Here is a 15402-nt window from a genome sequence, read left to right on the forward strand (position 1 = left end):
CCAAAACAATGGACAAAGCAGCAGTTAGTAGAGCTGGTTTTTGAATCAATGTCTTCTTACTCCAAATCCAGGGCTTTTTCTGCTGTATCACATTGCCTCCCTCTGTGGCAGTAGAACTGATAAATGTAAATTACCTAATTGATGGATCCAATCTTTGTTTTTGTTTTTTCTTTTTACCTGTAGTGCAAGATTCCTATCACTCAAAGAACTAATTGCAGCCATCATGAACATACACAAACACACATGTAAGTATGCATAGATGTATCTGCTAGGTACACATGTTCTCATTTCTACAGCAGCATTTCACTTAAATAAGCTCTGGAAAGCAAGAAGTAAATAAAAAATGAACAAGCCCTACATATGTATTTCTAGGAATGGGACTGGGATAGCTATTCAGTATGCAAAACACCAGGTGGCATTCTTACCTCAAACAGTTCCGCTTTCTTCTTTCCCAAAAGGGCCTATAAGAACTTTGCAAAAGCAGCAACCTAGCCTCTTTGTGAGGCTATTAATCTAGCATCAGAAATATAGACTATAATTTATTTGGCTCAAGTTAACTTCATTCTTGTTAAGATAACTTTCTTTTCAGATTTATGCAAGCCCCCAATTTCTCCCTTCTTCCAAAAATAGTTGTTCACTGACATTATAGATTAGAGAACTGTTCCAAGATTGAATAAAAATTTAAAAAAAATGTGTCATTAAAATTCCCAGTGGCTATTCTTTAGAATCTCCTAAAGAAGTTTGAAATATCAGCTTCCAGGTAGCTATAATCATTCTTTTTAAAATCTGCTCTCTATATCATTTTGACCATTTTCAGAGGAAGTTTATCAAATTCTCTCAGTTTCTAGATCATAAGAAAAAAAGGGAACATTCTCACCACGTAGAAGGTGGTGATACTAACCCTGACTCCTCTATGAACAATACTCACTTCTTGGCCAATAGTCAGGCAAAACCTTGCAACTTCAAATTATTTTCCAGCAACTCAATTTACATTAATCTCCTTAGTCTATAGAAGCTCTACAATTTACATTTCTTTTATGCCTTCAGGATGGAAATAAAGTTAGAGAAGGCAAAAGGGGTAAGAGCACTGTCCAGAAAAAAAATTAATATGTTTCAAATATAATAACCATTTTGCCTCTTGATGAAAGATTTTGCAGTCCCTTCAAAATTACACAAGTTATACTTGAACATCATCAGAATGCAAGTATGCACGCACATACATATCACAGACAGCATTATAAATACCAATAAACTAGGATATTTACCACAACATAATGTGTTTTAAGAGAGGGTCTCTTTTGTGAGGGGAGAATGGATGTGAATTTTCACTTTACTAGTAAAATGATCTAACAAAAAAAAAACTAATCTACCAGTGCAGATCAGTACCCATTCCACAATTTCTAGTGTTGGAGAGGAACTAGAGACACTAAGAAATTACATGCCTTTCTTAGGATCACTTAGTCAACATGTATTAGGAAGGGACCAGAACCCAGGTTTTTCTCACTCCAAAACCAGCATTCTACCAACTGTTTCAGGTTTACTCTCCTATTAAGGTTTCATGTATTAACAAATGAAAACAAGTCCATATGTAGAGAGAGAAATGAAAGGAGATTAAAAAGCATGGCAGAGACTAGTGATCAATTTGTAAAGCAGACAAAGAATGCAAGTTTAAGATGAAAAAAGTGAAAATATATTTTTAAATAAACCGCACTCAATTCCATGAACCATATTTGGAGAAGAGCCCAGAATACAATTTTTAAGAAGAGCCTCAGGACACACCAGAGTTGTTCCCTTGCTTAGCAGGTAAAGGAGTCAGGGGAATCAGGTCAAGAAATGTCCTCTCTGGGACCCATTAAAACCCCTGACCCTGGAACAGCAGGTCCATGATGATGTCATCTCAGGCAATCAAAGAATACCATCTGAACTGAGCTGAAGCACAGATCCAATCTGAAGAGGAGGCATCTGATGGGACAGCAGAACTAATCCCTTAGGAATACAGCTCTTACTCTTTTCATTCTTCCTAGAAGCCAATAAAACCTAAATATTGAAAGATTCTTCTTTAACACTTTTTTCATATCTCCTACTGTTCTTGCCACTCTATGTCATTTTCCTCTCAAACCCTGGCAAATTCTGAGCTCCTTGAGTTATTGATTTCTGTTTGTTTTCCACTGCTGACCCAGAGGGCCTAGTTCAGGGAAAATTGGGTAATATAAGCAACTTCTTGATAAGCAACTTCTTCTTTTTCCTGCCATATGGAAGACAGAGAAAGGTAATGGGTGCGTGATACCTTAGTATTATTCCTGTGCTGTGACCATAACTGCCCAGTGAAATCATCAGAGAAGCCAAAAATTACCAAAAATGGATGCACTCCTAACCATCTCATCACAGGAATCCCATCCCATATTCATCAGTGTAGAAAAATATAATTTTTTCCTCACAGTTTTCCATTTAATCATTTCAGGCTTTCAGTTAACCATAGAAGACCCAGTGGAGTTAAGGACTGACCCACTTTCTCCATGAGAGGTAAGTGAGGAACCATGTGTTCTGCCTCAGAGAGTCACACAGGATCTGATTCTGCCATTTGCTTTAGGGAGAGGAAATGGAGGGGAGTGGGGCAGAAAGGAAATAGGATCTAAAACTTTCTGTTCCAAGTTAAGGAAAGAATGATAGCACAGGGTCCTCATAATGAAGAAGCCATTTATACCTGTGTATATATCCTTTTTCCTTTACCCACAAATTTTCCCAGCAAGGCATAGTCCTATTAAAGAGAAGAAAAGGGAGTACCAGTGAGGGGCATGAATTGGTCCAGAGTCACCCAGGGAGTTACATTCAAATCTGATGTTAGAACCCATATCTCTTTAGAGTATCTAAGTTTCTGACCTCTACAACAGTGTTTCCTGATGTAACCAACCCCTTGGACTGTACTTCACCAAAGTCTACCAAAACCATTCACACCACATCCTCCCACAATAGCCAAATTGGAACATTTAATAATTTTTACTTTTGGAAAACAGTTTCTCCAACTCAGTACCCACACAGAGCCCTATGTCCATAGAAATTCTCTGGTCGCTGCTTGTCCCCAAGACAGCTTATGGTGTTAACTCATGGTCAAAAGCATGTCCAAGAGATTGTCTTCTTATATCTCACAATTTACATTAGATATTTAGGGTCTTGTAGTTATAATTTCTCCTAAGAGAAACCTGTTGTCGTTGTGCAATAGGTAGGTCCAATTTTGGCCAATAAACTGAACAAGAGTGAAGTTTGCACAGAAAAAAAAGATGAGGAAAGAAATTAAAGAAAGGTTTTTTTAATCTTAATTTTCTCAAACCTTCTGCAAAATGTTACTACAAACTGGATAATACCTCAGGAGGCCTCAGCATTCTATCTTTAGCTTCTACTTGGACTGCAGGTTGTCACTTGCTCCAAGACTTTGCTTTTTCCTGATTATGTGTAGAAGTCACAATTGGCCCACTATTGATATTAGTGGTTTTCTATTTTGGCCACAGCCCAAATATAAGAGTCTATGATGGTTTCTGAAGTCCCCCAGATGGTCTTTGGCACATACTCTAGGGCTATATGTATAATACTATACTCCCTTTATATATATCCCAGTCTCTAAAAAGTCATTTTCCTAATCTCCCCATGCTCCAAACTACCATCACTCTCCCACTCCAAATTGGAGGTTAGAAACAAGTTCTAGGACATTTCTGTTTCCAGAAATGTTTCCTTTTCTTCCCCTCTTCTGACTAGTTATTCCTGTGGTGAGGTGTAGAGGGGCAGGAGAAGGCAAAAATACACATCTGATTTTCATATATAAATTCCTTTTCTCCTTGGAACTGAATATATTCTCAAATGAGGTTTGTATAGGTATGTGAGGTCTCTCAGAATAAATCCATTCCTTAATCATTAGGATCATAGATTTACAGCACAACTAACCAAAAACCCTCAATTTAATGATGAAGACACTCAGGACTATAGAAGATAATCAACTTGCTCTAGGGTACACAGGTAGTGAGTAGGGTTCCCTCTTCCCATGTTACTTACTAGCTCCTAGTAAGTAACTCCTACTGGTATTCAAGTTAGAGCAATATCAATCAAATTGGCAGCAAAACAATAGGTTAGAAACCATGAAACCATGAAAGAGAGAATATTTCATCATTTCTCCAGCCAGGTCTCTGGACTTGGCAGAAAGAGGAATAAAACCATTCCTTCACCTCCCAGCACTTGCCACCTGAACTGCCTAAGACCTTGAGAAGACTCCTTTCTAAAATTAATCCCCTATGGAAATTGACAACCTACCTACACTCATTGCTTTGTGATTAACACACTCCCCATCCCATTCTGAACCATAACCACCCATTATCATTTAAACCCTGTTTTTGGTACTCCATTGTCCAATCTCTTACTCCCACTCACCACAACCCAATCTTCCCAATTTTCCACTCAAGTTACCCATCCCTTCTACTGTGTCCTCTGGAATACTGCTCCATAGGTAACTAACTAGCTTTTATCTTTAAGATTTTCCTTTCCCACTCTTTTCATCTTCTAGCTCTCAATGAGACCCATCTCCTTCCTAATAACACAAAATCCCTGGCCTGCCTTTCCAACACTGGCTTTATTTTCATTCATTCCCTCACCTCACTGATCCAGGTGGAGTAATACTCCTTGCTCCTTATTACCACTTTGAGGCACTTCCTCTACTTCCCTGACTCAGTAATCTCTCATCCTCTGAGGTTCATTCAAACCATACCTACCACCCAATCAAAATTCTGGTAGCTATTGGCAAACAATCTCCAAAACACTTCCTTTCTTTCCAGAATGAGTTCATTGCCTGAGTTTTTGGTCCTTCTCTCATACTAGGGGATGTGAATGTGTATATTGATACTCTCTTAACCACCCTGACCTCCTTGTTCCTCAACATACTCATTTTACATAATGTACTTCTCCATCCCTCTCAAGCCAACAAAAAGAAAATGATCATGTACTTGATCTTGGCAATGTTACCATCCCACTAAAGCCAATAGTCCTTGAAATCATCATCATCCTCATCATAATCATAGTTTATATTTATATGACACTTTATGATTTGTAAAGTGCTATATATATGTGTACATATCTATATCTATGTATATAGATGTAGATATACAAACATATTATCTCCTTTGATCCTCTCATCACCCCTCTGAGGTAGGTATTATTATCATTACCATGTTATGGATGAGGAAACTGAGACTAAGAAAGTTAAGTGAATTATCTGGGGCTCCAAAATTTTAAATGTCTGTTGCAAGATTTGAACTCAGATCTTCCAAACAACAAGTCTATCAACTACACCAACTAGCAGTTTAATATTGATATATTAAGCCATTAAATCTTACCTATCCTTCTTTCCTAAAATATGTGGCACAAATCATAGTATTCTTGGTATTTCTTTCCTTCTCCATCACAAACTTCATGATAGAGTAGTCATTCATCCCTAAAATACCCATAATTTCTTCTTAGGTAATTATTTCCTCATTATTAGTCAAAATCAGGCCCAGCAAAGTCAATCAATTGTCAGATCCTTGTTGATTCCTCTGCCATTTAAAGAAGAAAAATTTTCATTTAATCAAACCATAAATTTCTCAACTGCTTGGTTTTGGCAGACATCCTCTTCCAATGTCCAGGTATTTTAAGTTCCCTATCACTCTAATATCCTACTGTCATGCAATGTTTGTAATCTGATTCCCAAAATTTTTGTCTAAATTATTCCTTCTGTGTAGTTTATTTGAACTATATTCCCACAACAATGTCACCTCTAATTTCCTTTCAATTATCCTCACCTAGGTGTTCTATACCACATTCCCTCTCCCCAGCTCCCAATGTATTACATATCTTCATATGGATATATCTTCTTAATATGCAATGCTTTTTCCCTGCCTCTTTTAACTCATCTGTTCATTGTGAATATGGTGTAAACTTCCAAAAACATGTTCATCATAAATACTTAACCTTACCTAATATCAATTGAACTGAAAAACTCAAATTTTATTCATGAGTTGGGATCTATTTTGCCTAGTTTATTATCCAATTTTTATGCTTAATATACATAGACGTTTTAGGCCCTTCTTTATTGCTGGATTTCTTATTTGATTCTTTTCTCCTGATAAGTCCTATTTTCTTCTCTTATTAATATATTGGACTTAGTTTCATTTTATGGCAACCATATTAGTAGATCTACACAAACACTTTCCTCCTGTTCCCTCCTTTTTCAGTTTAAAATTTATTATTTAGTTTTAAATGTTAAGTGATTCTTCTCTTCTTTGGAATGCTATTCTATTCTCAAATCACTTAGTACAGGTTAGAACTTATCTTTCCTTCCTCAGATGCTTTCTTTCTTTCCTTGAAGCAATGCTCTTTTCTAAGAAATAAAAACATTACCTTTTTCTCTAAATATATACCTTGTTATGTACCTTTAGTTTACCACATCTGCTGATCACCACCTATGGTGAAAAGGATAAAGTATGTTTCACAATCTTCTGAATAATAAATCCACTGCTATTCTTTCAAAGAACACTTTATTAGAACTAAAAATTGAAAGTAGATATACATTCCCCCAGCACTTTCACCTCTTTCAGAATTATAGTACAACCTATAAAATGTGCTACTTAGCTGCTATTTTGTACTGGTAGGAAAACAAACATGCCATACTCTCAGAAAGTCACTGTAAAATTAGCCTATCCCAGTCCTTTAAACTTTGGGGGGGTTAAGTTTCTTAGACAAATCTTGTGACTAAATTTTGTGGGAGGCTATCTGTTTACCACACATACATGTATGTATATGCATATGTATATATATTATATATATAAACAGAAACACACACACACACTGATTTGAGGGATTATTGGGCTAGGGGTGGCCTTCTGAGCAATACTTAATTTATTAAGGTGAACTTTCCAATTTTTCTGTAAATAGAATGATGCAATCTTCTCAACTACCTTTCATTTGAAATTAGCATATTCTCTCCTGGATTTTATGCAAACAGAATCAAAGAGAACCTGATCTGAAAGCAGAGCAATTTGTTTAATTAGATATAGATATAGATTGTGTTTCTCTTATAACAATACTGTACCTTAATTCTGCACACTTAAATACCCAGAGGTGTTATTGACAGCCACTTAACCTTGAAATTTGTACATAACCTATGGGTAGAAGATTTTAGTAAGTCCAATGTTTTCTTTGGTTTGCAGAGAATCAGAAACATTTTTCATTTCAACACTAGTTCTATCAATAGGGCAGGAGAGCAACTCTTTGTCGAGAAATGTGTAGATCTGTGGACCCATCCAATAAAAATTGGTGGACTTTTCTACCTTACCCTGCAATCCTGCCTTCTTCACTTGATCTAGCTATATTTTATTGAACATCAATTAAGGGAACTTTGCACAATGGAGTTGACTCTCCATAGAAACATTGTGTGTATGCGCGTGCATGTGTGTGTGTGTGTGTGTGTATACACACTAAACACAGTATTTAATAATATTGCAATGTACAATTAAAATGTTTTAGTTTACTAAGTAGAACTGCTGCTTTGTCTCTCCTAAGCTTTAAAAAGTCTCCCCACAAACTCTCAGACATAGGATCAATCAGTACAAAGACGTTCTAGAACACACATAGTTTGAATTTTTTAGTCTCCCTTTTAGGGAAGAAAATAATGCCCATTTAATGCTCAGTGCTCCAGAACAGTAGTTCCCAAGGTATTTTGTGCTGCAAACCCTTTCAACAACAACAGCAACAACAACCAAATGGGTTGCAAATCATTGTGGTAATTTAATATGCTACCAAAATATTTCATTAAGTGCTTACAATAACTACAGTTACTTTGGTCCTCAAACTCCAAATTAAAATTTACACTATATAATTATGTGCATAAATTGTAAAAAAATTATTCTACTTGTAATTTGAAAACTTTAAATATAAAATTATGTTTATAAAATAATTAAAATAAATTATATGAAACATTCTGTAAAAATTAAGAGCAGTCTAGAAAGACCTCATATTCATACTATTATCTACAATACTTAACATTAAATTCATTTTATAAATTTTATTTAATATGAACAATGTCCTTAGTTAAATAAATAAGGATTTAAAAGTTGTTTAATCATTGTGGTGGTTTGGAAACAATTTGATGACAAGTAGTGAAATGGAAGGAAATGTTGTGTTTAGTCTGAAGAGGTTGAATTTGAGGTAATTGCTGCAGGAAAAAATTGTTGTGAACATAATCATAGCAGTTTTGAATCACCATAGAAACAAACCCATAAAAGTTCAAACATACACATGCTTGTTGCCAAAGGAGAAAAATATATTTGGAACAAAATTGCCCAATTATTATTGGATTAAAGAGCCTTTAGAAGATTTTTAGTGTGAACTCATTGGACAATTGCCACAAATACCCAAGATGTTAGCAAGCCATTAAATGCAAACAACAGCTCTAGAGGAAATATGGAGGTTATAGATTTGCAGTCTAGGTGAACTTGGGGGTCCATGCTCATATACCAGGCATGGAACTCAGTGCTGCCTGTCTAGTTATTATCAGGGGATATTCAACCTTTCTGAAACATGGGTTCCTCATGAAGCAGAATGAGTAGAGTTGTCAGACAGCACCAGCAAAAAGGATGTTGCCATCATTTGTCCTTTTTTTCTGATCCTTAATTTCAATATTTCTTTCTCTCACAACTGTCTCTCTTCCTCTTCCATCTTAAAATTCCTACCATTTGAGTTTTAGGGGAAAATAAAAACAAAAGAAAAGGGATGCAACACACAAACATAAATTTATAAATTTATAGGACAGAAATAAATAGAATCCTAATTGTGTCTACTCTTCAAAATTCGTCCTAATATCTCTGCCCACTTGACCTTCATTATGTGTGTGTGTGTGTGTGTGTGTGTGTGTGTGTATTATCCCTATAAATCAAATATCTTTAGGCAGAAAACAACAAAACTTACAAATGCAAGCAAGACTTTGAAAATCCAAGAAAAAAATAAAATTATGAAGAAAATCTAAAATAATTATCCCATCAAATTACTCCAAATAGTTTAATAGATTTTATATGGGTTTATACTCTAAAATAGTTCTGTTGAGATGTTTATATGTATGCACTTATTTTAAAGTAATTTATCACTTTTTATTTGGCTCAATTTGATGGTCATCTTTGTCAACTGTTAGAGAGGAAGTACCTTTATCAGAAAGTAAACTCAATAATTGTTGCCATGAGTCCAGTTCCCAATGGGAAGGTTCTCGCCTTATTGACTTACCACCTACTGACTTTTAGTGACCTGTAACATCATACATTTATAGCATTCTTTGATTTATTGGGTCTTTTTACTCATCTCTCTGTTTTGATCTGGGAAAAAAAGTACCTGTGCAATGGAACTCTGGAACAACACATTGGAGAACAGTTTCTTCCTCATTGGTATTCTCCAGTTCAGTAAGTATCCTGGACTGGTTTGTGCCACAATCACATTCCTCTACCTGGTGGCTGTGACCAGCAATGGCCTCCTGCTCCTGTTGATTGCTTTGGACAAGCGGCTCCATGTACCTATGTACTTCTTGCTCAGCCAGCTCTCACTTATGGATCTGCTCTTTACAACTATTGTTTCCCCCAAAACATTTGTGGATTACTTGCATGGACAGAGCATCATCTCTTTTTCAGGTTGTGGATTTCAGATATTTTCAATACTGACAATTGGAGGTGCTGAAGATGTCCTGTTAGCCTTCATGGCATATGACCGTTATATAGCCATTCAACATCCTCTGAGCTATATGGTCTTCATGAGACCAAAATTTTGTTGGTCCATGGTGGCCACATCCTGGCTCTTGGCATCCATGAATGCCCTTGTGCACACCATATACACTATGCACTTCCCTTTCTGTAGAACCCGGGAGATAAGCCACCTGCTCTGTGAGATCCCTCCTTTGCTGAAGCTGGCATGTGCTGACACTTCACAGTACAAGTTCATTTTATACCCAACGGGTGTGACTTTCCTCCTCATTCCCATCTCTGGTATCATTGCCTCCTATACGCTAGTTTTGACTGCTGTGTTCCATATGCCCTCAACACAGGGGAGACAGAAAGCTCTCCTTACCTGCTCATCCCATCTGACAGTGGTTGGGCTGTACTATGGAGCTGCTGTGTTCATGTATGTCCTGCCCAGTGCTTATCACAATCCTCAGCAGGATAATATCATCTCTGTGTTCTATACCATTATTACTCCAGCCTTAAACCCCCTGATTTATAGCCTGAGGAACAAGGATGTACTGGAAGCCCTGAAGAAGTTGCTAGGGAAAGGCCCCTCAGGTCAAGAATTGTAGAACCTTACAGGTCTTTGCTTGATCTTCCAGCTGAGAGATAGTAGCTAGCAAATTTCCACTTGTCTGGAATGTCTCATCAGCACCATAACCAAATTTTCCCTTTTATTCTTACTTTAATGCTACTGTATTCTATACATGAGGTCATTCAGGATTTGAAAGGCATTTACAGAAGGGGCAACATAAGGAAAATTCTAAAGGGCTAAAAAATATTTGACTTCTCTAATTCCTGGCAATAATTGTGCCCATGTAACAAAATTCACACTTCATAATGCATTCTAGAATTTTTTTTAAGGAATAGTAGTCAAAATCAGCAGCCTATAGCTTGAAAAATAGACTTTCCCAATTTTGAAAACTGACATAAAATTTGTCCCTCTCCAGTCATGTAACACTCCTCTCAATCTTCATGATTTTCAAAGATCACAAGGAACAGCTCAGAAATCACCTATGTGAACAACATCCCCTGTATAATAACTTCTCCCACAAGTCCATTCAGCCTCTACTTGAAGATGTCAAGGAAGTGCAAATCCATTATTTCCAGGAGAAATTCACTTTTGTCCATACGTAATGAGTTTTTACTTTTATCAAATAAAGTTGAGGGTCACCAATGAAGAGCAGTGTGTTGGGCATCAACAGGAAGCTACTTGCTAGAAATGGAGAACTATTCAGAAGCCACAGTGTAAAAGGTGCTATAAGGAGGCATGCATGACTAGGAAAAAATATGGGCAGTCACATAATGACAGCAACGAATAATGTATAGACATTACTGCACTGATGTCTCTGCAATGTCAAGAAATTTAAAAAACAAGTAAAGAAACAAACAATTAAACCTTCTGCCCAAGATTTACAGAAGGACAGAAAATGAGTTTGTTACTCTCCTACATCAGTGAGGGTACAGATCTGTCAAAGTATAAAAATACAGCTTGGCCTATATAATTGTTTGAGTGACATTCAGAAGTTGGGGTTAGGAGGGAAAGTTTGATACCTGGGATCATTATGGGAATTGGAAGGAACTACTGTTCATATTCAGCAAATAGAAAGTCCCGAATGTCTTGGAGAAGTTGTTATTTAGCTGTGCTATACACTGTAAAAATCCTTCCCATAGCTGCTAATGGGTGATATGTGGATCCATAAAATAGTTTTAAAGAATCCAAGTGTCTCTTTTTTTTCTTATTCCTCATCAAGTCACATGGGTTCAAAATAACATGTCTCAGGGCAGCTAAGTGGCACAGTGGATAGAGCACTGGCCTTGGAGTCAGGAGGACCTGAGTTCAGATCTGGCCTCAGACACTTGACACTTACTAGCTGTGTGACCTTGGCCAAGTCACTTAACCCCATTGCCTAGCAAAAACAAAAAACAAAATAACATCTCTGGGCAGATGATTCTCATATCTATGTATCCATCCTTACCCTCTTTTTTAAGTTCCAATCTCCCCTTACCAGCTGCTTTTGTATAGCTCAAATTGGATGTACCATAGTCTTTTTAAAATCAACATGTCCAATACGGAACACATTATCTTTCTCCCTAAAAACCTTCCTTTCTTTCCAACCACTGAAGGAACCATTATTGTCCCTCTCACCCAAGTTCCCAACTTCAGTGTCATTTTAGACACCATATATATCAAATCTTTTGTCTAAGCTTATGTTTTTCACTTTGTCATACCCCATATAGGTTCCTTTACTACCTCCCACACTGCTAACATCATTATAATACAGGCATACCTCAGAAATATTGCAGGTTCAGCTGCAGACCAGCACAATAAAGCAAATATCCCAATAAAGAGAGTCACATGATTTTTTTGGTTTCCCAATGCATTTAAGAGAACCTTAACCCCAGGTTGGTTGCAAGGCAATGGATTTTTCAACCATAGCAATTCTAAAAGATCTTTTATTAAGTTACAGATGGTTTTAAATTTGTATAGTTGAGGGAACTATACAGCAATGAAACAACAATGAAATTACAGATTCTAAAAGGACTAAAGTATTTAACTGAAGCCTTATCACCTCCAATTCAAAGATGAGGAACCTGAGGCTAAGAAAGGTGGATTAAGATATAAGAAATGGTAAGCTCAATGATCTGAGGAAAAACAAGGAAAGACTTGCATAAAACGATAAGGAGTAAAATAAGCAGAACCAAGAGAACATTGTATATAGTAAAAGCAATATCATTTAGTGAATAAGTCATTTTGACTATTATAAATACCCAAATTAACTAGAAAGAGCATATGAAAGAAGGAGCTATCTATACCTAGAGAAAGAACTGATAAATAGAAGTATGTATAGAATGATTTTACATATATATGTGTGAGTGTGCATACAAACACATATATAAAAGGTGTGTGGGGTGTGTGTGTGTGTGTGTATCTAATGGTAGCCATCTTTATGGTGGGGTGGAGGTAAGAAAAAATTTACATGATAGTTTTATTATATATTTAAATGAAATAACAACTTGCACATAACCAATTTGCAGTTTCATGTGCAATAATATTTTAATTATGCTATGTTATAGAAATGTTTATTTTATCCCATAAATTAAAAATAAAAAAAATTAAAATTCCACCCAAAAAAGAAAGGTGAAGTGACTTGGCTAAAGTCACAAAAGTAGCAAATGTCAGATCTTGGAATTCAGGTCTTTTTAATACAAGTCAGATATTATTTCTATTATACTATGCACATCCTAATAGCTCCCCCCCCCAAAAAAAAGTTAGACACTAAACCTCAAAGGTTCATAGATTTGCAATTAAAAAGAATAGTAAAAGTCTTCTGGTATTTCATTTTACAGGTGAGGAAATTGAGGCCCAGAAAGTTTAAGTGGCTTGTTAAAGGTCATAAGGTAGTAGTAGAGGGGTTCACTAGTACCTCTCATTTAAGGGCTTGCTAAGCCCTTTTGAGGGTTGCTCATCTGCTTTTGCTGTCTACCTGGTAATCAACTCTAATCTTTTGCTTCAAGAAGCTATAACATGAGCTGCAGCCACACCCTACTAAACCATCTCAGCAGGCAAGTAAACCAGGTTGAGGGTAACCAACGGCCCCCAAATCCACTGGTAAGTTAGGGAGTTGTCTAACTCCAAGCATGAAGACTTCTCCCAGTGGAATGAGTGGATGAGATTAATCTGTTCCAACAGCAATGAAGGCAGCTGAAGCAGGAGCTGTGGAGTGTTTAGTTTGGTTAGACATTGAAAACACCAAGGCTATAAACTGCACCTCAGACTATCATTAGTCATCCTGACTTGTGTCTTGCCACTGGACTTTGATGATTCTGGAAGAGAGAGTGAGGTTGGGGACTTTGTGCAACTGTCTCTCACTTAAATGCTATTCACAAGTAAAACAAGACATCACCCCATGATGTCATTGGTCCTCTTTGAAAATGAAGGACTAACAAAAGCAAGGTGTTTATTTAAAGTTTGGTGGAGGGGATTTTTGATTCCTTAAAAGAAATTTGGTAAAGTACTTTCTCAATTACTGGAAATAAATTTTGAAGTAGATACACTAATTTCCATTTTAAAAGATTAATGTCACTCAATTGGTAATTTATAAATTTGCTGTTGGTAATGAGTTATTATACGGCTGAGATAAATGAGTTAAATGAGGAAATGGCAAGAGACTGAACATATATGAGGATTATAGTCTTATAATAGATAACTGACAAAGTGAAGTGGGTGACATCAGTGAAGAAGACTGCACTGTCCAGCAGCTGTGGGATAGTAGAGATAAAGAAGCCATAGAAAAGCAAGAAAGACAAATAGATAATAGCTAGTGTGAAGTCTTCCATGAATCCATGAGATAGTTTTGTTGTTGTTGTTGTTGGGTTTTTTTTTTTTGGTTGGGCAATGGGGGTTAAGTGCCTTGCCAAAAGTCACACAGGTAGTAATTGTTATGTGTCTGAGTCTGGATTTGAACTCAGGTTCTCCCAAATCCAGGGCCAGTGCTCTATCCACTGTGCCACCTACCTGCCCCTGAGATAGTTTTTTAAGATCATGCTCATTTTCACTGGGTAACCCAAGATCATTTGCCTTATGGAATATCATGTTCCACACCTTATGATCTTTTAATGTAGAAGCTACAAGGTCCTGTGCAATCCTGACTGTGGTTCCATGATATTTAAATTGTTTCTTTCTGGCTGCTTGCAGTATTTTCTCTTTGATCTGGTAATTTTGGAATTTGGCCACTATATTCCTTGGTGTTTTCAATTTGCGATCTCTTTCAGGAGGTGATGGGTGGATTCTTTCTACAGTTATTTTAACCTCTGGTTCTCAGATCTCAGGGCAGTTTTCCTTTATAATTTCCTGACAGATACTGTCCAGGCTCTTTTTTTCATCATGATTTTCAGGTAGACTAATAATTTTGAAATTGTCTCTCCTGCATTGATTTTCCAGGTCTTGTGTTTTACCAATGAGGTATTTTATATTTTCATCTATTTTTTCATTCTTTTGTTTTTGTTTGACTGATTTTTGCTCTCTCATAGAGTCATTAGCTTCCATTTGCCCAATTCTAATTTTGAACAAATTGTTTTCTTCTATTAGATTTTGTATCTCCTTCCCCATTTGACCAATTGTATTTTTTAGGGACTTGTTTTCTTCAGTGTACTTTTTTTTTCCAGTTGGCCAATTGTACTTTTTAAGGACTTGTTTTCTACAGTTAATTTTTGTCCTTCCTTTTCCAAGCTATTGACTCTCTCCTGCATACCTCTCATTTCTTTTCCCATTTTTTCTTCTACCTCTCTCATTTGGCTTTTAAAATCCTTCTTGAGCTCTTCTAAGAAGGCTTTTTGGGCTTCAGACCAGTCATATTCTCTTTTAAGGTTCCAGATGTGAGTTTGTTGATGATGTTGTCCTCTTCAGAATTTCTACCTTGATCTTCACTCTTCCCATAATAACAATCTATGGTACATTTCTTTCTGCTCATGGTGTTTGATTATTTCCTGACCTTTAAAGAGATTGAGCTCTCCTACTGGGGAGCAGAGGGCACTGACCCAAGCTTTGTGTAGTGGGAGCCTAGAGCCTTGTCGCTGGCTTTGTGTGCTGGGGCCTCCAATGTTGGCAGTTGGAGGCTGTAAG

The 15402-nt window shown here is 36.6% G+C and overlaps 1 protein-coding gene across 1 annotated transcript; it reads left to right on the top strand.

Moving 5' to 3' along the window:
- The first annotated feature begins 9403 nt into the window (after positions 1-9403).
- Positions 9404-10348, top strand: LOC114034617 (olfactory receptor 2AG2-like). Its single transcript, XM_027850353.1, has one exon. The coding sequence runs from the start codon at positions 9404-9406 to the stop codon at positions 10346-10348; it is 945 nt and encodes a 314-aa protein (XP_027706154.1).
- Positions 10349-15402: the final 5054 nt, after the last annotated feature.

This window comes from Vombatus ursinus, unplaced genomic scaffold (assembly GCF_900497805.2).
Source record: "Vombatus ursinus unplaced genomic scaffold, bare-nosed wombat genome assembly UNPS02009062.1, whole genome shotgun sequence".
Lineage (NCBI taxonomy): Eukaryota > Metazoa > Chordata > Mammalia > Diprotodontia > Vombatidae > Vombatus > Vombatus ursinus.

Excerpts from the sequence above, each read along its gene's own strand:
- LOC114034617 (XM_027850353.1), top strand. The coding sequence starts at position 9,404 with ATGGAACTCTGGAACAACACATTGGAGAACAGTTTCTTCCTCATTGGT.